General features: G+C 42.7%; 1 protein-coding gene across 2 annotated transcripts in view; it reads right to left on the bottom strand.

The window, feature by feature from the left end:
- The window catches only part of RNF123 (ring finger protein 123), a 1,441,353-nt gene that overhangs the window by 1,222,794 nt on the left and 195,576 nt on the right, over positions 1-22,983 (bottom strand). For both annotated transcript variants that reach the window (XM_069206868.1, XM_069206867.1), the window contains exon 9: positions 365-432. In XM_069206868.1, the coding sequence (XP_069062969.1) occupies positions 365-432 (68 nt within the window). The remainder of the gene's footprint in view (positions 1-364; positions 433-22,983) is intronic.

The raw sequence follows: 22,983 nt of genomic DNA, 5'->3' as shown, positions 1-22,983 counted from the left end.
ACTAACAGCACTAATTTAAGCTTCAAAAATACTCCAACTAAAACGTTTTAGGTAATCGTTTGGGCTAAATTATTGGACAAATGTGTCACCTGTTCTTGTTCTACCTCTGAAGAAGATGGACAAACATTAACACTTATAAATAGTTGTTAGTAAGTTACACTATACAGAGGCTAATCGTGCTCCACAGCATATATAAGTTTCTGATGATGGAAGTTGCATTGAAGAATATTCCCAAAGTTATTTTTGTAGCTGAAAATCATACATTCCCTTTCCACTACAAGGATAATATAGTTGACAATCTGCACCTTAAGAAAATGCTAATGTAACAAGTCTGCTACCAAAAGAAAGTTATGAATAGACTTACAGGCAAAATGAAATGTTCCCTTCATCCAGGTCAATGAGACAGCTGACTATGTCTCCTGCTGCCCAAGACTAGAAAAGATAATAAGGATTACAAAAAATAAAGTCTGTTTTGAAATTATTTAAAGTTGTCAAATATTTGTAAGGCTGACACATAACCTTATTGTTAGCATTCTTTATGATCAATTGCTCAGTAGATTACGGCCAAAGGAGCAAAAGTAATTGACACTAAAGAACTGTATATTTCATTGGTCAATAAAGATTTACTGTTTTGTTAAACAATGTAGTTAAAATGTGGTACTTTACCTTCTGACATATACTTTGCTGTAGTGCTTAAATCTGTTTTTCCAAAGCATTTATGGTGTTTTTGGGGAAGTCGACAAAGTACTTGGGAAACCTTATACAACACCTCACTTTGCTGCAGCCTCCTTGCACAGTTAAAGTTTGGTCATATATCCATTTATCCAAGCCACCAACGCCGCTCAGACCCGTCCCTACCACCCCACCAAAAGAAAAAAAACAATACGACAACACTTATCCATTATAAGGGAGTTTTTAGTACAATCCAGATTGTGGGATAAGAGTATTCTCAGGTTAGTGCAGAATTTCTGGAATGTCAAAGTCTGAAGACCTCATCACTCAGTGCCCTTTCGCAAAACAGTTCCTGTGCATTCTCCCTCAGTGCAACTAAAAAGGGATGTCAAATCTTGCCAACGATTTCAGATATGTGTATCAGGATGTATCTAGGTAGACATGCTGCCAGGATGTTCCAAACACTCTGCTCCCAGGCCCCCATTGAAGAAGGCTTGTTTCTCTCGCAGTGACAAGTGATCTCCAACTTGGCAGCCATCATATTGAAGACCATACCCTGTGATGCCCTTTTACGGCTTCCACAATTGGTCCCTAAGGCCTATGATCAGCAGTGAAGGGTTCCCAGTGATTAGGCAATGCATTATATTTTTAATATGCTTGATGACTTCCCCCTAACAGTGCATTAGTCGAGGGCAGGAACACTATGTGAAAGGTATCCCTCTTCCACCCATATTCTCTGTCTCATTCCCCAACAGCATTACAATACAGTTATCAGATTCCTTAGGTTCATGTACCAGATAATGAAAATTTGATAGAACTATCTTTTGAGTTATTCACATCGTAATATTTATAGATCTACCTAGTCATTACAAGAGGTCTATCACCACCACCAAGCACCTCCTCCCATTTTGCCACTTATGGCCAATGAGGTCCCAAAATCATACACGTCCTTGCGCTGTTTGTAAGACAGATCTTATGTATGTAAAAACAATCTATACAAGCTTATGGGTGTCAATAAACCAGGATGTGAAAATAATTGTTCAATATGTTTATTGTATTAATCAATGATTACAATAACCCAAAATATAAAATCTGATGCCCTCCTTAAAGGGATATTGAATGCACAATAGTGATTAAGATACCAGACAAAATACCACATTAAAAGTAAAAAACAGATGGGTTGGAGCTACAATATCTTAGTAGCTTAACATGAAAATATGCTTGGTGAAGGCATTTTATGAGTTTACTAATAAAAGAATTGGATTGTGCATTAAAACACAGTTTAATGGCTTCATCCACTATCCTCATGTCAGGTTCTCGAAAAGGTTCCCGTAGGTATTTCTTTTGTAAATATAGTAATTTTGGACTTTGCTTCCTTTAGGCCACAGAGCCTGCATCCAGTTTTATCAGTGCAGCAGATATTCCATGATCAATCAAACTGGAAGACTGATGTATATACAATAATCTGAATCTTAATAATTTCATTTTTACAGAGCCTGCTAACATTCAGCAGATGTACGGTTGTCTTAAAGTAAAATAGGAGTCTAAAACCAGGTTTATGTGTTGATATTTCAAGGATATTAGTAGGTATTCCTTGTGTCTATTTTCCAAGAAATGTTTCTGTATTATTCACTAGCATGTCAATGTGACTAGTTAGTTAGGGTAGTTTTTGTTCTTGGATTGTTTTTTATTAGTAGTAGGAGATCCAATTCACCTTTCCTAACAATATTTATCTTTAACTCTTGCTTTGCAGAGTTGCCAACTGTAGATTGAACAAAGATCTCATGGCTTGCACGGAGATCACGCTCATGTCAATTATTATTTTTGTTTTAAAAACAGGTGATCCATAGAAGACTGATGGTTTGTGTAAGTAACCCACCGTTCAAAGTCAGGTTTAGCATTTCAGACTTTTCAAGGTTTATTTTAAAACTGAGACAATAGGAAATCTCAGTAAAACCACCTCTAGCAGGATGGCATTTTCCGAATCAGTTAACAGTGATAAGAGCAGGCATCCCTGCCACGACCCTCGCCCTCCAATTTGAATTCATCTGATCTATTCCGGTTCACAAGCATCTTCGCCCAGATGTGTGTGGGTTGCCTATACGAGTTTCAGCATTTTAACTCCCAGGTCAATTCTAGTCAGTAATAGAACATTAAAATCCAAATCTGCCCTACTGAAACGGTTTTCAGTGTCTAAGGGGAGAGGAAACACTGGTACACTTCACCTATGTATCTTTGTCTATTTCAAATACTTTCTGAAATTGGAATGAATCCAATAGGGTAACTGTTCACCAGTAATTAGAATACGACTAACTCAAGAGACGCCTTCGGACAGTGTGAAGCCCATATGCCATGGGGCTTAGGTTCACAGGGAACCATGGCTAGGTCAGTTTCCTCCATCTAATGAGTAATCAAGCAAGTGTTAAGCAATTAATTACACAACTCTGTGAGGTGTCACCAGAAGGACTCCAAACCTCTAGTAGCCTGGTACAGCCATTACTAGTAGGAGATTTTTAAAAAATATTTTTGTATCCTCTTTAGTAATATACTTTGGTCTAGTTTCAGTTCATGGGCCTCTGTAATCACTGGCAGTTTCACATCATGCCTGAAAACTTCCTGTCCTTCTGGTACAGATTTCATCCCTATGTATAGTGATGTACAGACAGATATATATATATATATATATATATGGAAAATGTCACTTACCCAGTGTACATCTGTTCGTGGCATGAGACGCTGCAGATTCACATGCTGTGCATTATCCTGCCATCTAGTGTTGGGCTCGGAGTGTTACAAGTTGTTTTTCTTCGAAGAAGTCTTTTCGAGTCACGAGACCGAGGGACTCCTCCCTTTCGGCTCCATTGCGCATGGGCGTCGACTCCATTTTAGATTGTTTTCCCCGCAGAGGGTGAGGTAGGAATAGTGAATATAGTAATTGTGCCCATGCAATGGAGTAAGTATGTATGTACCTTAAAAAGTATATTTACAAATTTACAAGTTTTACAGTTTTTACAGTTTTGAACCAACTTATAACGGCTACAGGCTGCCGGGGAGGTGGGAGGGCGCATGTGAATCTGCAGCGTCTCATGCCACGAACAGATGTACACTGGGTAAGTGACATTTTCTGTTCGATGGCATGTGTAGCTGCAGATACACATGCTGTGCATAGACTAGTAAGCAGCAATCTCCCCAAGAGCGGTGGCTTAGCCTGTAGGAGTTGAAGTTGTTTGGAATAATGTTCGTAGTACAGCCTGTCCTACTGTGGCATGTTGTGTTGTTAACACATCTACACAGTAATGTTTTCTGAATGTATGAGGCGTGGACCATGTGGCTGCCTTACAGATTTCTGCCATAGGTATATTCCCTAGAAAAACCATTGTGGCGCCTTTTTTCCTAGTGGAGTGTGCCTTTGGTGTAATAGGTAGATCTCTTTTTGCTTTGATATAGCAGGTTTGAATACATTTCACTATCCATCTGGCAATGCCTTGTTTGGATATTGGATTTCCTGCATGAGGTTTTTGGCAGGCTACAAACAATTGTTTTGTTTTGCGAAAATGCTTTGTTCTATCAATGTAATACATTAGTGCTCTTTTAATGTCTAACGTATGTAAAGCTCTTTCGGCTACTGAGTCTGGTTGTGAAAAAAAGACTGGGAGTTCCACTGTTTGGTTTAGGTGGAATGGTGATACAACTTTTGGTAAGAATTTAGGATTTGTACGGCGAACCACTTTATGTTTATGTATTTGTATAAAGGGTTCTTGTATAGTGAATGCTTGTATTTCACTTACTCTTTTAAGAGATGTGATAGCTATTAGAAAGGCTACTTTCCAAGTTAAGTATTGCATTTCACAAGAGTGCATGGGTTCAAATGGTGGTCCCATGAGTCGTGTTAATACAATATTGAGATTCCACGAAGGGACTGGTGGTGTTCTCGGGGGTATGATTCTTTTTAATCCTTCCATAAATGCTTTGATGACTGGGATTCGAAAGAGCGATGTTGAATGTTTAATCTGCAGATATGCAGATATTGCTGTGAGATGTATTTTAATAGAAGAGAATGCTAGGTTAGATTTTTTAAGTGTAATAAGTAACTTACAATGTTTTTTGCAGAAGCATGTAGTGGTTGAATTTTATTATTGTGGCAGTAGTAAACACATCTTTTCCATTTGTTTGCATAACAATGTCTTGTAGTAGGTTTCCTAGCTTGTTTAATGACCTCCATACATTCTTGTGTAAGGTCTAAATGTCCAAATTCTAAGACTTCAGGAGCCAGATTGCTAGATTGAGCGATGCTGGATTCGGGTGTCTGATCTGTTGTTTGTGTTGAGTTAACAGATCTGATCTGTTCGGTAGTTTGATATGAGGTACTACTGACAGGTCTAGCAGTGTTGTGTACCACGGTTGGCGAGCCCAGGTTGGTGCTATGAGTATTAGTTTGAGTGTGCTTTGACTCAATTTGTTTACCAGATAAGGAAGGATTGGGAGAGGGGGAAAAGCGTAGGCAAATATCCCTGACTAACTCATCCATAGTGCATTGCCCTTGGACTGAGGGTGTGGATACCTGGACGCAAAGTTTTGGCATTTTGCGTTTTCCCTTGTTGCAAATAGGTCTATTTGTGGTGTTCCCCAGCGTCGAAAGTAAGTTTGTAGGATTTGGGGATGAATTACCCATTTGTGTGTTTGTTGGTGAGCTCGACGGAGATTGTCGGCCAACTGGTTTTGAATTCCTGGGATGTATTGTGCTATTAGGCAAATGTGATTGTGAATTACCCAATGCCAATTTTTTTGTGCTAAGAGACACAGTTGTGAGGAGTGTTTCCCTCCCTGTTTGTTGAGGTAATACATTGTTGTCATGTTGTCTGTTTTGACAAGAATGTGTTTGTGGGCTATCAGTGGTTGAAATGCTTTTAATGCTAGAAACACTGCCAACAGTTCTAAGTGATTCATATGTAGTTGTTTTTGTTGAATGTTCCATTGTCCCTGTATGCTGTGCTGGTTGAGGTGTGCTGGTTGAGGTGTGCTCCCCACCCTATCATGGAAGCATCTGTTGTGATCACGTATTGAGGCACTGGGTCTTGGAATGGCCGCCCTTGGTTTAAATTTATAGGGTTCCACCATTGAAGCGAGAGGTGTGTTTGGCGGTCTATCAACACTAGATCTTGGAGTTGACCCTGTGCTTGTGTCCATTGTTTTGTTAGGCACTGTTGTAAGGGCCGCATGTGCAGTCTTGCATTTGGGACGATGGCTATGCATGAGGACATCATGCCTAGAAGTTTCATTACAAACCTCACTTGGTAGTGTTGGTTTGGCTGTATGTTTAATATTGTATTGCGGAACGGCTGTACCCTTTGTGGACTTGGGGAGGCAATAGCCTTCTGTGTATTGAGTGTGGCTTTCAAGTATTGTTGTATTTGGGATGGTTGTAAATGTGAGTTTTGGTAATTTATAGAGAACCCTAGTTTGTGTAGAGTTTCTATCATGTATTGTGTGTGTAGAAGACACTGTTGCTGAGTGCTGGTTTTTATTAACCAATCGTCCAAGTAAGGGAATACGTGCATGTGTTGCCTCCAGATGTGAGCGTCTACTACTGCAAGGCATTTTGTGAATGCCCTTGGGGCTGTTATCCCGAATGGTAACACCTTGAATTGGTAATGTACGCCTTGGATTACAAACCTTAAGTATTTCCTGTGGGAAGGATGGATGGGTATGTGAAAATATGCATCCTTGAGATCTAATGTTGACATGTAGTCCTGTTTTTTGAGCAAGGGAATCACGTCTTGAAGTGTTACCATGTGAAAGTGATCTGATTTGATGTAAAGATTCAGTGTTCTGAGGTCTAATATGGGTCTCAGTGGTTTGTCTTTCTTTGGAATTAGGAAATACAGGGAATAGACCCCTGTTTCTTTTTGATGGTTGGGTACTAGTTCTATTGCTTGTTTTTGTAACAATGCTTGGACTTCTAGTTGTAACAGGTCTAGGTGTTGTTTGGACATGTTGTGTGCTCTTGGTGGCACATCTGGTGGAAATTGTATGAATTCTGTGCAATAACCATGTTGGATAATGGCTAGGACCCATGCGTCCGTAGTTATGTTTTCCCAGTTGTGGTAGTGTGCGGTAAGTCTCCCCCCCCACTGGTGTTGAGTGATGGGGGTTTGTGACATTGAAGTCACTGTTTGGTTTGAGGGTTTTTTGGGCTCTGGTATTTCCCTCTTGCCTTTGGAAATTGTCCACCCCTGTATGTGCCTCGAAAACCTCCTCTTTGATACTGGCCCTGATATGTGGGTCTGACTTGTGAGGTGGAATGCTCTGGGGTTTGGGAACAAAACCCCCCTCTAAAGTGCGGCTTTCTAACAGTGCCTCTTTGCGGGGAGTAGAGCGCGCCCATGGCTTTGGCCGTGTCTGTGTCCTTTTTGAGTTTTTCTATTGCCGTATCCACCTCCGGCCCAAACAATTGTTCTTGGTTGAACGGCATATTCAGCACAGCTTGCTGGATTTCTGGTTTGAAACCCGAGCTTCGTAACCATACGTGCCTACGAATGGTTACAGCAGTGTTCACTGTCCTTGCTGCTGTGTCTGCCGAGTCCATTGCAGACCTTATTTGGTTGTTTGAGATCGTTTGTCCTTCCTCAACAACCTGTTGGGCACGTTTTTGGTACTCCTTGGGCAAGTGCTGGATGATATGTTGCATCTCGTCCCTATGTGCCCTGTCGTAGCGAGCCAATAGAGCCTGTGAATTGGCAATTCGCCATTGGTTGGCTGCCTGTGCTGCTACACTTTTGCCTGCTGCGTCGAATTTCCGACTTTCTTTATCGGGCGGTGGTGCGTCTCCTGAGGATTGTGAGCTGGCTTTCAGGCTGCTCCCACTACCAATGAATCTGGAGTTAGTTGCTGTGTTATAAATACAGGGTCCGTTGGGGGAGGGTTATATTTCTTCTCCACCCTAGGCGTGATGGCTCTGCCTTTTACTGGGTCCTGAAATACTTGTTTGGCGTGTTTTAACATGCCTGGTAGCATTGGCAAACTCTGGTATGCGCTGTGAGTGGATGCCAATGTGTTAAACAAAAAAATCATCCTCTATGGGTTCTGCATGCATCGCTACATTATGAAATGTAGCTGCCCTTGAAACCACCTGCATATATGCAGTGCTGTCCTCAGGTGGTGACGGCCTTGCCGGGTAGCAATCGGGACTATTGTCTGAGACCGGTGCATCATATAAGTCCCATGCATCTGGGTCATCTTGTGTCATCCCCATGTGTGTTGGCGACTGCATCGGGGGTGTTGCTACCGGAGACAGGTGTGGCAAATGCAATGGTGACTGCTATGGCGAGAACCTTGGTGGTGTCTTGTCTTTTGCCACCTTTGCCCTTGGCTGCGTTTCCTCTTGGAATGCTAGCTTTCGCTTGATCTTTATTGGAGGAAGAGTTTGGATTTTCCCTGTGTCTTTTTGTATGTGCAGCCTCCTCTGGGTATGATCTGGCTCTGCCATGCCCAGTTCTTGTTCTAATCTGTGCCTTTGCAATTGATTTGAAAGGCCTTGCTCTTCTGTATAGGAGCCTGTTTTCGGCTCCGAGGCTGCATGTTTCAGCACCGGTTTTTGTACAGTCTTTTTTCGGCTCCGAAGAAACCTTCTTGATTTTAGGGGTGTCGAACTCTCGGTGTCGAGATGTTTCGGCGCCGGTATCTCGACCGGAGTCGGATGTCTTCGGCTGCTGGGAGGCCTTTTTTGGTGCCGATGTTTGGTCACCGTGTTTTCGGGGTAAGCCATGGCCTGTTGGCGGTGGCATCCCCTTGGCCTTTATTATTTTCGAGTGAGTCTTTGCCGGGGCTGGTTTACTCACAGTTTGTTGCTGTGTCTTCGGCTGCTCACTTTCGGACTCGTCCGAGTCCGAATCTCGAATGGAGAATCTCTCTTCTTCCTCGACGTCGATCTGCTCGGCCGGTGTCGACGCCATCTGGAGTTTTCTAGCTCTTCTATCGCGTGGGGTCTTCTTCGATCGAAAAGCCCGGCAGGCCTCGCAAGTATCCTTCCCTGTGTTCCGGAGAGAGACACAGATTACAGACCAAGTGTTGGTCTGTATACGGTTACTTTGCGTGGCAATTCGGGCAGAAGCAGAAGGGGGTCCGGTCCATGAGGTTTGAAGCTGGATACGTTCGGGCCGACCAGGCCCCGCCGAAGAGTGGAAGCCCCAAAGAGCTGCCGGAGCGCTTCTTTGTTTCGGTGTCGATGTTCTAACACTAAACTGGTACCGAGCGCGAACAATACCGTCAAATTTTCCGATAACTTTCCCTAATCGAAATACGGAGCGAAGAGTAACACGTCCGAACCTGATGGCGGAAAGAAAACAATCTAAGATGGAGTCGACGCCCATGCGCAAAGGAGCCGAAAGGGAGGAGTCCCTCGATCTCGTGACTCGAAAAGACTTCTTCGAAGAAAAACAACTTGTAACACTCCGAGCCCAAAACTAGATGGCAGGATAATGCACAGCATGTGTATCTGCAGCTACACATGCCATCAAACATATATATATATATATATTTATATTTTTTTATTTTATTTATTTTCCCTATCGATCTAATATTAAGGATGAACCTGCTAATCTTTCTCATGGAGATTTATTTTTAAAGCCAAAATATTTATAAAAACATTGATTTAGCCTTAGGATAATTGTCTGAGAATTTTGTCAATACTGCATACAATTGGCGGCTAATTTCTCAGATATTTCAATGTTTTGTCTCCTTAAGGCTCCCTATTCCCTGTTAAAGCTTTGTCTGCCTAGGAGTGAAATTCAAAGTATGCATCTGGACAAAATGCATCCTTGAGACCCAATCTGCCAACTCACCACACTGCTGGGCTTCATGTACTTTGATATCTGTCCCTTTCCATTAGCATCATAAACGTTGTCTTTGACTACACTTCCATCAAGCCCCTATGATCTTTCCAATTGCAGAGTCATGACTTCTCCTCATTTTCACATCCACATACTGGACATAAGACACTAGTATTTGTGCGTACATCCAATCTATTACTTTTACTTACTCTTTATAGCCAGATCAATCCCATGTATGTGAAAGTATCAAAATGCATCCCTTTATATGTGATTACTTCTGGAGACAACCCCTCAGCTTCCCCTTCCTTTCCACTGTAACTGTGTAAATGTATGTAATGCTGGCATGTGCTGTTCCACATATATGTGTTTCTATACATAGGTATCCTTCCTGTTAGATGCATCAAGTAATCGAAAAGATTGCTTTTCTCCTGAGATCAGCTTCCAAAGGAGATGGGTGGCAAATGGGGTGGCTCGGATGCAGGGTGGTGCTACTTCTTCCTATACTTATGTGTACATCTGTGGCTCGAATAACCAGGGATTTTAACCTTGCCACAACTTATTTGGTGACCAGGGACCAATACAGATCAATAGCATCTGGGAGGGTCTTCTAACTGCAGTCCCTGTTCAACAAATACTCACTGAGGGTTTGCGTGCTAATGTCATAAATCTATGAGCTCTAATTGAAGATTACAACTGGACTTTCCTATCAGTGTCAGATTTTAACAATTTTCAGAGTCTGAGATTATATAAAGAACAGAAAGTGCTCAAATAGCACAAGCTGTATCATTAAGCTGATGTTTACCTAGTTAACCAGAGAAAGCAGAACTTTTAACATTGTTCAACAAGCTAACCACATTCAGTAAGGAGATACGGTGAAGGAGTGGTTAACCAAATGAGTGACTTTGGAGGAACTTAGCCTGTAGTTTTTCATCATTAAGTGAAGATGTCACACCAAAAGTTTACTTGCTGGGCTCATTTGATAGAACATGTCCTTTATAATGTTGGAGCCCTCCCCCAAGCCGATAACCACAAAAGAAGAACAGCAAGGATAAAAGTGCCTAGTGTACTATATATTTTCTAGATTTCAGGAGATCAGAAAATTAAGAGCTCTTGGGAAATTACTGGCCTCATTAGTATCAGTGTTTAGCATTATTGCTTAAGGAAAGATTATCAATTAATATTAAGGGCACATAGGAAATATTTTTGAAAAATAATTTATAAAAATGTGTGATATCTGTAAAGATGGTTGACCAAATAAGTGTTGGTCTTTTATCAATGTTTTGAACATCAACTCAGATGTAAATATTTGAAATTCTATCCCCGCTTTTCAGTTGGAGGAACGTATAGAATTTTTATATGTTGATGAAACTGTTAGCTGGTACTTGACTTTCACGAATGAATATTCATTTGTGTTTGTAATAACAAAAGAAGTAATAAGATTGCAATTCATGCTTAATATGTAATTATCGAATGATAGTCCTGTTAGATGCAGAGGCTACATATTATGCCCTTAAGCTGATGGGAAGCTCGAGCAATGGATTTCCCTCAGTAATGAAAATGTCACTTACCCAGTGTACATCTGTTCGTGGCATCAGTCGCTGAGATTCACATGGTATGCATGAGCTCGCCATCTGGTGTTGGGTCGGAGTGTTACAAGTTGTTTTTCTTCGAAGAAGTGTTTTCGAGTCACGGGACCGAGTGACTCCACCTTCTGTGCTCATTGCGCATGGGCGTCGACTCCATCTTCGATTGTTTTCCCCGCAGAGGGTGAGGTAGGAGTTGTACTATAGTAATAGTGCCCGCGCAATGAAAAATGTAAGTATGTACCTATTAAAGGATTAAGTAATATATACAAATGTACAAAATTGAAGGTAACTTCTGAACTGCTACAGGCTTCCGGGGAGGTGGGTGGGTCCATGTGAATCTCAGCGACTGATGCCACGAACAGATGTACACTGGGTAAGTGACATTTTCAGTTCGATGGCATCTGTCGCTGTAGATACACATGGTATGCATAGACTAGTAAGCAGTTAGTTCCCCATAAGCGGTGGTTTAGCCTGTAGGAGTAGAAGTTGTCTGAAATAGAGTTCTTAATACAGCTTGACCTACTGTAGCTTGTTGTGCGGATAGCACATCTATACAGTAGTGTTTGGTGAATGTGTGAGGCGTAGACCAAGTGGCTGCCTTACATATTTCCTGCATTGGGATGTTTCCTAAAAAGGCCATTGAAGCACCTTTTTTCCTTGTTGAATGTGCCCTGGGAGTAATGGGCAGTTGTCTTTTTGCTTTAAGGTAGCAGATTTGGATGCATTTAACTATCCATCTGGCTATACCTTGTTTTGATATTGGGTTACCTGCATGAGGTTTTTGGAATGCAATAAATAGCTGTTTAGTTTTTCTGATGTTCTTTGTTCTGTCAATGTAGTACATTAATGCTCTTTTGACATCTAATGTATGTAGTGCTCTTTCAGCCACAGAATCTGGCTGTGGGAAAAATACTGGTAGTTCTACCGTTTGATTTAGATGGAATGGTGAAATAACTTTTGGTAAAAATTTTGGATTAGGTCGTAGGACGACCTTATTTTTATGTATTTGTATAAAAGGCTCTTGTGTTGTGAACGCTTGAATTTCACTTACTCTTCTTAGAGATGTAATGGCGATGAGAAAGGCAACTTTCCAGGTTAGGAATTGTATTCCGCAAGAGTGCATGGGTTCGAAAGGTGGGCCCATGAGTCTTGTTAGAACCACGTTTAGGTTCCATGAAGGAACAGGTGGTGTTCTTGGTGGTATAATTCTTTTAAGCCCTTCTATAAATGCTTTGATAACTGGTATCCTATACAAGGAAGTTGAATAGGTAGTTTGCAGGTATGCAGATATTGCTGCAAGGTGTATTTTAATAGAAGAGAAGGCTAGCTTTGCTTTTTGTAAATGGAGCAAGTAATTTACTATATGTTTTGGAGTTGCATGTAGCGGTTGTATCTGATTATGATGGCAGTACCAAACAAATCTTTTCCACTTACTTGCGTAGCAGTGTCTAGTGGATGGCCTTCTGGCCTGCTTTATGACTTCCATACACTCTTGGCTAAGTTGTAAGTGTCCGAATTCTAGGATTTCAGGAGCCAGATTGCTAGATTCAGCGATGCTGGGTCCGGGTGTCTGATCTGTTGGTTGTGTTGCGTTAACAGATCTGGTTTGTTGGGCAGTTTGATGTGTGGTACTACAGACAGATCTAGCAGTGTTGTGTACCAGGGTTGTCTTGCCCAAGTTGGTGCTATTAAAATGAGTTTGAGTTTGTTTTGACTCAATTTGTTTACTAGGTAAGGAAGGAGAGGGAGAGGAGGAAAAGCGTAAGCAAATATTCCTGACCAGTTCATCCATAGGGCATTGCCTTGGGATTGCTTGTGTGGGTATCTGGACGCGAAGTTTTGGCATTTTGCGTTCTCTTTTGTTGCAAATAAGTCTATTTGTGGTGTTCCCCAGAGTGTGAAGTAGGTGTACAGAATCTGTGGGTGGATTTCCCATTCGTGGACTTGCTGGTGATCTCGAGAGAGATTGTCTGCCAGCTGATTCTGGATCCCCGGAATAAACTGTGCTATTAGACCAATCTGATGGTGGATTGCCCACTTCCATATTTTTTGAGCTAACAAGCTTAACTGCGTTGAATGTGTTCCTCCTTGTTTGTTTAGATAATACATCGTTGTCATGTTGTCTGTTTTGACAAGGATGTATTTGTGGGTTATGATTGGTTGGAAAGCTTTTAGTGCTTGAAAAACTGCTAATAATTCTAGATGATTTATATGCAGTTTTGTTTGATGTATGTTCCATTGTCCTCTTATGTTGTGTTGATTGAGATGTGCTCCCCACCCTGTCATGGAAGCATCTGTTGTTATTACGTACTCTGGCACTGGGTCTTGGAAAGGCCGCCCTATGTTTAAATTTATACTGTTCCACCATAGAAGCGAGAGGTAAGTTTGGCGGTCTAGCAACACCAGATCTAGAAGGTGACCCTGTGCTTGAGACCACTGTGAGGCTAGGCACTGTTGTAAGGGCCTCATGTGCAGTCTTGCGTTTGGGACAATGGCTATGCATGAGGACATCATGCCTAGGAGCTGTAGTATTGTTCTTGCTTGTATTGTTTGGTTTGGAGACATGTGTTGAATGACCCTGTTGAAATTGTGGATCCTTTGTGGAGTTGGCGTTGCTACTCCTTTTGTCGTGTCTATTATGGCTCCTAGATATTGCTGTACTTTGCTTGGCAGAATGTTTGATTTTGCAAAGTTGACGGTGAACCCTAGTTTGTAGAGGGTTTGTATGACTTGATTTGTGTGGTTTGAGCATTGTGTGAGCGAACTGGTTTTGATTAGCCAGTCGTCTAGATACGGGAACACATGTATTTGCTGCCTTCTGATGTGTGCAGCGACTACTGCTAGGCATTTTGTGAATACTCTTGGAGCGGTTGTTAAACCAAAAGGCAATACTTTGAATTGGTAATGTATTCCTTTGAATACAAACCTTAGATATTTCCTGTGTGATTGATGTATTGGTATATGGAAATATGCGTCCTTGAGGTCTAGGGTTGTCATGTAGTCGTGTTTTTTGAGCAATGGTAACACTTCTTGTAGTGTGACCATGTGAAAGTGGTCTGATTTGATGAATGTGTTTACTACTCTGAGGTCTAGAATTGGTCTCAGTGTTTCGTCCTTTTTTGGTATCAAGAAGTACAGTGAATAAACTCCTGTGTTTATTTGTGTGCTTGGTACTAATTCTATTGCATTTTTTTGCAGTAGTGCTTGAACTTCTATCTCTAGAAGCTGTGAATGGTATTTTGTTAAATTTTGTGATTTTGGTGGTATGTCTGGAGGGAATTGCAGGAATTCTATGCAATAACCATGCTGGATAATTGCTAGGACCCATGTGTCTGTAGTTATTTTGTCCCATGCTTCGTAATATTGACGTATCCTCCCCCCCACTGGTGTTGTGTGGGAGGGGTGTGTGACATGTGAGTCACTGCTTGTTGGTAGTGGTTTTGGGGCTTTGAAATCTTCCCCTATTCCTAGGGAATTGCCCCCCTCTATACTGGCCCCGAAAACCTCCCCTGTACTGTCCCTGGTAGGTGGGCGGTGCGGACTGTGAGGTGCTAGCTTGTGTGGCCTGACCCCGAAACCCTCCTCTAAAAGGTGTTTTGCGGAAGGTGTTATAAGATCCTCTGCTCTGCGGGGAGTAGAGTGCGCCCATGGCCTTGGCAGTGTCAGTGTCCTTCTTGAGCTTTTCTATAGCTGTGTCGACCTCCGGACCGAACAGAAGTTTCTCGTTTACTGGCATGTTAAGCACTGCCTGTTGAATTTCTGGCTTGAATCCAGACGTTCTGAGCCATGCGTGCCTACGGATGGTAACCGACGTATTAATGGTTCTTGCGGCCGTGTCTGCTGCATCCATGGAGGAGCGTATTTGATTGTTGGAAATGTTTTGACCCTCCTCAACAACCTGTTTTGCTCTTTTTTGCAGATCTTTTGGGAGATGTTCAATGAGATGCTGCATCTCATCCCAGTGGGCTCTGTCGTATCGCGCTAGCAGCGCTTGTGAATTTGCGATGCGCCACTGGTTTGCTGCTTGGACAGCAACCCTCTTCCCGGCTGCATCGAACTTCCTACTTTCTTTATCTGGGGGAGGTGCATCCCCAGAAGTGTGTGAGTTTGCCCGTTTTCTGGCAGCCCCTACCACCACAGAGTCTGGTGGCAGCTGAGAGGTGATGAAGACAGGGTCCGTAGGAGGCGCCTTATACTTTTTGTCCACCCTAGGCGTCACTGCCCTACTTTTAACTGGCTCCTTGAAAATGTCCTTTGCATGGCGTAGCATGCCTGGGAGCATCGGCAGGCTTTGGTAGGAGCTGTGGGTTGAGGAGAGGGTGTTAAATAAAAAATCATCCTCTACTTGTTCCGAGTGTAGTTCCACATTATGGAATAGAGCTGCTCTAGCCACCACTTGCGAGTAGGCTGTGCTGTCTTCCGGTGGTGATGGCCTAGTTGGGTATGTGTCTGGGCTGTTATCAGACACTGGTGCGTCGTACAAGTCCCACGCATCCTGATCTTGGTCGTCGTGGCTCATGGCGGTGTGAGCTGGCGAATGTGACGGGGTGTAAGTTGGCGAAGCCGGAGTTACAGGTGGAGGCGAGGGAGGAGGTGTTACCTTTTGTGTTGTTTGTTGCTGAGGAGTAAACTGAAGCGTTCTCTTTCGTTTGACAGGTGGGAGGGTACTGATCTTCCCAGTCCCCTGCTGAATAAAGATACGCTTTTGCGTGTGATCCACGTTAGTGGATTGCAGTTCTTGTTCAAATCTATGTTTCTTCATTTGAGAAGACATAGAATGCTCTTCGGTATAGGAGCCAGAAACAGGGTCTGATGTCGCTTTTTTCGGCTCCGAAAGCCCTGTCGATTGTTTTTTCGGCTCCGAGGTAACCTTCCTCTTTTTCTGTGCCGAAAATTCTTGGCCTCTATGGTCTTCGGCGCCACTGTCTCGGCGTCGATCGGTGTCGACACCGAACTCTCGGTGTCGATGCTTCTGTTTAGCACTCTCTCGGTCCCGAGGAGGCTGCGTGCCGGTGTCTCGACCGAAGTCGGACGATCTCGACACTGAATGGGCCTTTTTCGGTGCCGATTGTTGGGCACCGAGAATTTGGGTGGAGCCATGGCCGGTTGACAGTGGCGTCCCCTGGGCCTTCTTTCCTTTTTTAAGGTTTGATCTCGACGTCTTACTCACGGTTCTTGTAGAGTGTAGCTCGTCGGAGTCTGAATCCTGGATGGAAAAGGATTCCTCCTGTTCCTCTTCTGTCTCGAACTGTGGACGCTCTTTTGGCGTGGACGCCATCTGGAGTCTTCTCGCTCGACGGTCGCGCAGAGTTTTTCGGGACCGGAACGCCCGACAGGCCTCACAGGATTCTTCGCTGTGCTCGGGTGACAGGCACAGATTACAGACCGAGTGTAGGTCCGTATAAGGATATTTGTTGTGGCATTCGGGGCAGAATCGAAACGGGGTCCGATCCATCGGCGTTGTCCTCCACGCGGTCGGGCCGACTAGGCCCCTACGGGGTGCCGAAATCTACCCCGAAGGGCACCGAGGCGCTTCGATGTTGAACGCGTCGTCGTATGTGTCTATCTCTAACCGGATCGCAACGATACCGTCGAAAATCTTCCGTCTTCAGCTAACTTTCCGTTCCGAAACTCGGAGCGACAGGAACACGTCCGAACCCGATGGCGGAAAGAAAACAATCGAAGATGGAGTCGACGCCCATGCGCAATGAGCACAGAAGGTGGAGTCACTCGGTCCCGTGACTCGAAAACACTTCTTCGAAGAAAAACAACTTGTAACACTCCGACCCAACACCAGATGGCGAGCTCATGCATACCATGTGTATCTACAGCGACAGATGCCATCGAACACTTAATTCTTCCCTGCAAAAGGTGTTATCCAAAGTCGCACTTTCGAATGGCAATGCTGATTCATAATTACATCAAGGTAAAGAAATGTAGCCTGTTTATATGTATTATTGACGACTATCAGATGGCTTTAGCCAGAGGTAATCGAGCCATCTAATGGACTAAGCTTGCTATGTTTTCTATTTCACAAATACTACTAAGAGAAATTCAGGGCCCAATTCACAAAATTAATTTAAAACTTGAAATATAAATTTGGACCTGAAGTGTAACTTTAGACCGGGAATCTAAGTTTAAAGTTCAGGTCTCAAGCTAGACTTCAGGTCTAAGTCTACCTTAGTGAATCGGGCCCTAACTTTAGACCTGAAGTCTAAACTTAAACCTGAAGCCTAACTATAGACCTGAAGTTTACGTTTAGACTTCCAGTCTAAAGTTAGCCTTCAGTTCTAAAGTTAGACTTCATGTCAATTTGGACCTGAAGTCTAAATTTAGGCCTAAAGTCTTAGGACTAAAGTCTAAGTTTAGGCCTAAAGTCTTAGGACTAAAGTCTAAGTTTAGCTTTGTGAACCGGGCCCTTAATCTTTATACTGAGACACATGTGATTCAGTTTAAGTTGAGTGAAAGTGGCTATTTCCCCCAAGAGCATTTTGACTAAACGAGAACTGAAAGAGAGATGCACACTAACATAATCTGTTATTCAACCTATATGGTCAACATGCTATCTGAGATTTTGAAAGCAAATACTAATGCCCTTTGCCTGGGTTCATGTCTCCTGGGTCTGCAGTATGCTCATAATACCCTGATAAGGGATCATACAGCTTCAGGTTTACAGTGAATGCTCTTAATAAGTATACTATGAAGAACAAATTATTTGCCTATACAAAAAAAGCAATTTTGGTTTTCAGCAGTAGATATTGCAAGATTGTTAACTGGTGCATCAGTGATCTGGCAGTGACTAGAGTATGAAATATAATTATTTGGGATTTGGGTAGAGGGGGGTCCTTATGTCAAAAACATATTTAACATACCTGAAAACTAAATCAAATATGCTAATGTGCGCATTTGACCAACTATATAATATGTACTCTAGTTACATTTGCCATATTTTATTTGGCATTTTGAAATCTATTAACACCAGTCCTGAAAACTAATGCAGGGGGTTCTTCTGCAGTTGCTGCCTTTTGCACTTCATTAATGAGAATAATCTTAAATAGGTGCAGGGGCTTAAAAGATCAAAAAACGTATATATAATGCTCTTTTCAATGGCCATTATATATGTAACATACATGAACATTTAAAGTTAATTAGTTAAAAAATTGTTAAAAAGTTAGCATCCAAATAGCATTTTTTATATTTTAATTTGAAAAGAAGATCTAGCAACATACTAGACAGTTACTCTAAAATAGAATGCCTAATTATTTGAAGATTGAGATGGTGAGAGAAAGAATATATAGATGTTTGCACATTTGGTTTTTGTTGGTGCTTCTGCATGAATCAGTCATCAAGGATCAATTTTACAAGAAATAACCATGATACCAGCTGTTACAGAAACATTCAGAGACACGGATACATGTTGTATGTATCTGCAATAATCTGTAAGTAGAAAGGTGGACACGGTTCAGGAATTGTGTCTTAATCAGTGGCATATGTAGCAGCATTGAAATAAATGTAATGAGTGAGAAAGGATAACCAAATGTGTGGGGGTGTTTGCACAGCTGTGCTTGGGGGGATAGGGCAAAGTTAGTAAGAATGCTATCCGGTGGGCAGCACTGCCCTGCTTATTGCGTGCTCCATACAAACTAGTCAGAATCTCCTGCAAGGCCTTTGCCAATCTACTTTACAGTAAATGTCTCAAAATTACAGCGAGTACTGTACTGATTAGTACAACAGATAAATGTTCTCCGTTATTGTGTGTTGCATTTTATATTGTGTGCAAAGTAGTATTAGAGTACTTGCCTTACGTAAAGTCCTAAGGTCCGACCCCTTCTTTTAGTAGCCCCAACTCCATCTGAGGTAATGGAAGTCACCATCTTCTCAATTTTAGGTATTGGGAGTCACTATTTTCCTTAATTTATGCAGAATCACTGCCATGTCCGTCATTGATGCAGACGTCATCAGACCTTATCATTCTAAGAACTGTAAAAGAGTCAAGTCATTTGGCTGTTGATAAATGGAGTCCCGGAGGAAGGGCACTGCCGCAGCATGTGTTCACCCTTCACAGGGAACACTGCCTTCATGCCTCTGCTGATAACAGCTGTTGCTGTCAAACAAGGTATGTGGAGCACTACCCTTCTCCCTAGGAAACTGTAGATTGTAAATTAATCTATGTTCAATGATCTTTGTACTATGCTGAGAGAAGTTAGTTTTAGGGTGCTAGGTTTTAGAAGACATTTTGACCATGTTAGAAATGTTAATTTTATTCCTGTTGGTCACAACTTGCCTTCTTGCTGTTTTTATGATATCCTATATAGTCATTTTAGATGAGAAACAGATTCATCCTACTGTTGAAAATGCTTTTAGTTAAAAGTGTTATTCTTCTTAGTGCAGTTTGTGTGATATCGTGAACAACGAGATAGGTTTGTTTCTATTACCACGGTGCCCCTGATCCTGTTGCAGGAGTTGTTAGTAACCCAAAAGAAATAACACTACTTCAACAATGTATTGGGTGGGGTTCTGCAGGGCTACAATAAACGGTCTTTCACATTGAGCCCTAGTGGATTAAATTGACCTGTGTCACCCGTGGGTAGGAAAGCAAACCTTGTAGAACTATTCCAAAGTCATAGTTTACGCAACAGCTAGTATCCAACGTGAGGTATCTTATGGTTAAGCCTTGAGTAGTTTTTTTCCTCTATTCACACTCATGCAAGCCACTTTTACGTTATTACAGAAACTTCACAGTAATCATGGTTACCTCCTACTAGAGGATAAGGGAGCATCTATTTCTGTAGTTTTGTCAAGCTTGACTTTTGAAAGGTTATTCCCCAATCGGTGTGTTTTCTAATCCTTTGATTCCAATTTCTAGCTCACCATGACGGCACCTATTGTGATAGAAGCCAATTACAAGGAAGTAGTCCCTCAGCATCTCAACACTGGCGGTATCCCCAATAAGGGGGGGGCAGTTACTTTTGTAACTGCTGCGCCTGTGTATGCCTTAGAGACATTTTACTCATGGATGTAGTTCAAGCCTATCGATGATGCCTCAGGGCACTTTCAAGCCTATGCAGCAGTAGATCCAAGAGCATACTGTAGGGCTTACCAAGATACGTGGACGGTCTTGGCTGGCTACATGCCCATTCCTTGCCCTGACAATTAACACTCTCTGAGGTGGTTAGGGTTTTAGACTATACAATTTTCTTATACAGGAGACTCATACAGCTCTTGCAGTGGGACGGATACAAACCTTTAGTCCACAGACTATTAATGCTACCACTGGAAAAGCGCTCATGTAATGTCACAAAACGCCCTTCAGGAGTGCTCACAAAAACAACCAGTTAGAAGCAGGGTATCCGTACACTACCCACTAAGACAAACAAAAAATAATGGCTATGGGCCTCATTACGACCCTGGCGGCCGGCGGTAAGCTGGCGGTAACACCGCCAAGAGGCTGGCGGTCTTCCGCCAGATATTATGACCGTGGCGCAATAGCCATGGCCATACCGCCAGCCCCTCCACTATACCGCCAGGCTTTCGCCTGGCAGTCATAATCCCCAGAGGGATTATGAGTCCGCGACTGCCAGCCTGGCCATGGTGGTAAACACAGCCATGGAAAGACTAGCGGTAAGGGGGACTCGGGTGCCCCTGGGGGCCCCATCGTGCATTTCACTGCCTGAAATGCGCAATGGATGCTACTGCACCCACTACATATCAGCATTGCCGCCGGCTCTATTGTGAGCCGGCAGCAATGTTAATGGGACTTTTCCGCTGGGCCAGCGGACGGTAACACTGTTACCGTCCGCTGGCCCAGTGGAAAAGTCAAAATAGGGAGCCAGAAATACCGCCATCACTGGTGGTATTCTGGCGCCCGCTGCCTCGGCAGGAGGTTGTAATGAGGGCCTATGTGTATTTTTCTTGGGATGCTGCCACCCACAGAGCAGTGTAACACCTGGGAAAGCATCTTTGCATGGCATGCATGTATACTAGCACGCAAGGCACACCTACACTGGCAGATCTCATTGACATACCGAAGCAAGTAAAGAATGAACACAGAGCTGCACCAGCTCTGGATTTAGGAATGATGGTCATAGGGACTTCTCTACAGTTTGCTTATCATCATAAGTACATCTAGAAAAGCTTTGGTTTTCGCTGTAAATCAGAGACTGGATGAGATTTTAGTTCAAGATCGAGAACAGGAACTCCTATAAATAAATCGCAGAAGTCTATACTCCCTGGATATTTCCAATGAGTTCTTCAGTCAAAACAAAGCTGCTGAAAGTGAGTTTCTAACCGCTATTAGTTTTGACAAGGTGCAGATCTCATTTCGACGACTGATTATTGACTATAAGAACAGTTCTGGCTTGTTCTCAGTGTGCATCATGGAGAATTTACAACCAGATCCCGAGTTATTGTCTTACACTGATGATATCTATCTTATTATTGACGATGTATGTCTACATCTGAATACGGTGGACAGAGCTGAGAACATTAACATCACAAATCAGTTTAAAAAAAAAAAAAAAAAAAAAAAAAAACGAATATTGCATAACTGACGGTGACTTCTTGGGATAAGAGTTATCCAGGGGTCAAGGGTGTAGCTCCAAACTTCCTTCAGAAGTGTGCTAACTTGCAGCCTTCCAATACACTGAAGAAGTTGCAATCCCTTGTGGGATTTCTTCACTTTGGACATACTTACTTGCCTCACTATGCTGAGCGAGTAAAGCCCTTGTACGTCCCGATTTCTCCACATTTTAAGCCAACAATGGACAAGCGCCCAAACTGATACGTTGTGTGCTGTATAAGAAGACACACTTGAGACTAAATATTTATAGACTACAGACAATAAGACCAACCTAATTATCAAGCCATACTCAGTCACTAGGGTTATAACTATGTGACCTAAATGGAGACACAGACCTTTCCCACAGCTTATAATTCTCACTTGTATTGTTCAGTAGAAGCATGTTTTGCTTCCATTGAAAAAATCGTTACAGCTGTGCAAACAGCTATTCTGAAGGAGTGCAGTTTGAAAAAATTTGTATTGTTGTTTCTCCCACACTGGCACTAGAGGCAGCCACGAAGGCAAGCATTCATAATGCTCACGCACTAGAAACGAGGTGGGTGCAGTGGATGTAAATTTTCAGCATGATCCCACTTTTCGTACCCAAGCTTTCTCCAATATAAACAACATGCTGCTCTAACTCCCTTACCCATCAAGTCTTTCCAGAGCATTTTCTACATGGATTACCCTGCCCAACCAGCAGTAGGAACAAAGTACAAATAGTCTGCAGCCCGCATGGCTGTTTAAGGCATAGTGAAAGATGGTGGATTTAATCCTTAGCGCATCCACACTAAAATTGTAGGTGACAGTACTGCACAGCATGCAGAACTACAGGCACTCTTACTTGCATTATAAAAGACTGACTTGTCAGTTCCCACACTTATAGTGCCTGACTCATCCTTCATTGCGCAAGGTTACAATGTTAACTTGCAGCCCTGGCATTTAAATGGAGTCAATGATTCAAGGGGAAACCCATAAAGAATACACATCTTTGGAGAAAGGTAGCTGTTTTACAAGATAGGTTTCCACTGGTCCAGGTGAGGCACACTTTAGCCATCAGCATGATGGCATTCAAGCTAAAGGAAACTGCGCGGCTGACTTAGCTGCTAAGGGTGCAAATAAGACTGCTAGGGTAGCTATCCTACCCAGATCTCAAACGAGGATCGACACAGATCTGAACAGCCATAATTACAACTAGGCTTTCCTTCCAGATACTCCTACATCCTTAATTCAGATAACAGTTGTATAGTCACATTACCAGGTGAGGGAGACAGTATAAAACCTAACCATTTGTCTAGATTAAATCTAATCAAAAAAGCCCATGAGGGATTGGCATTGG

This window comes from Pleurodeles waltl, chromosome 9 (assembly GCF_031143425.1).
Source record: "Pleurodeles waltl isolate 20211129_DDA chromosome 9, aPleWal1.hap1.20221129, whole genome shotgun sequence".
Lineage (NCBI taxonomy): Eukaryota > Metazoa > Chordata > Amphibia > Caudata > Salamandridae > Pleurodeles > Pleurodeles waltl.
The sequence above is the reverse complement of the archived record's forward strand: the minus strand, read 5'-3'. Positions and strand labels throughout refer to the sequence as shown.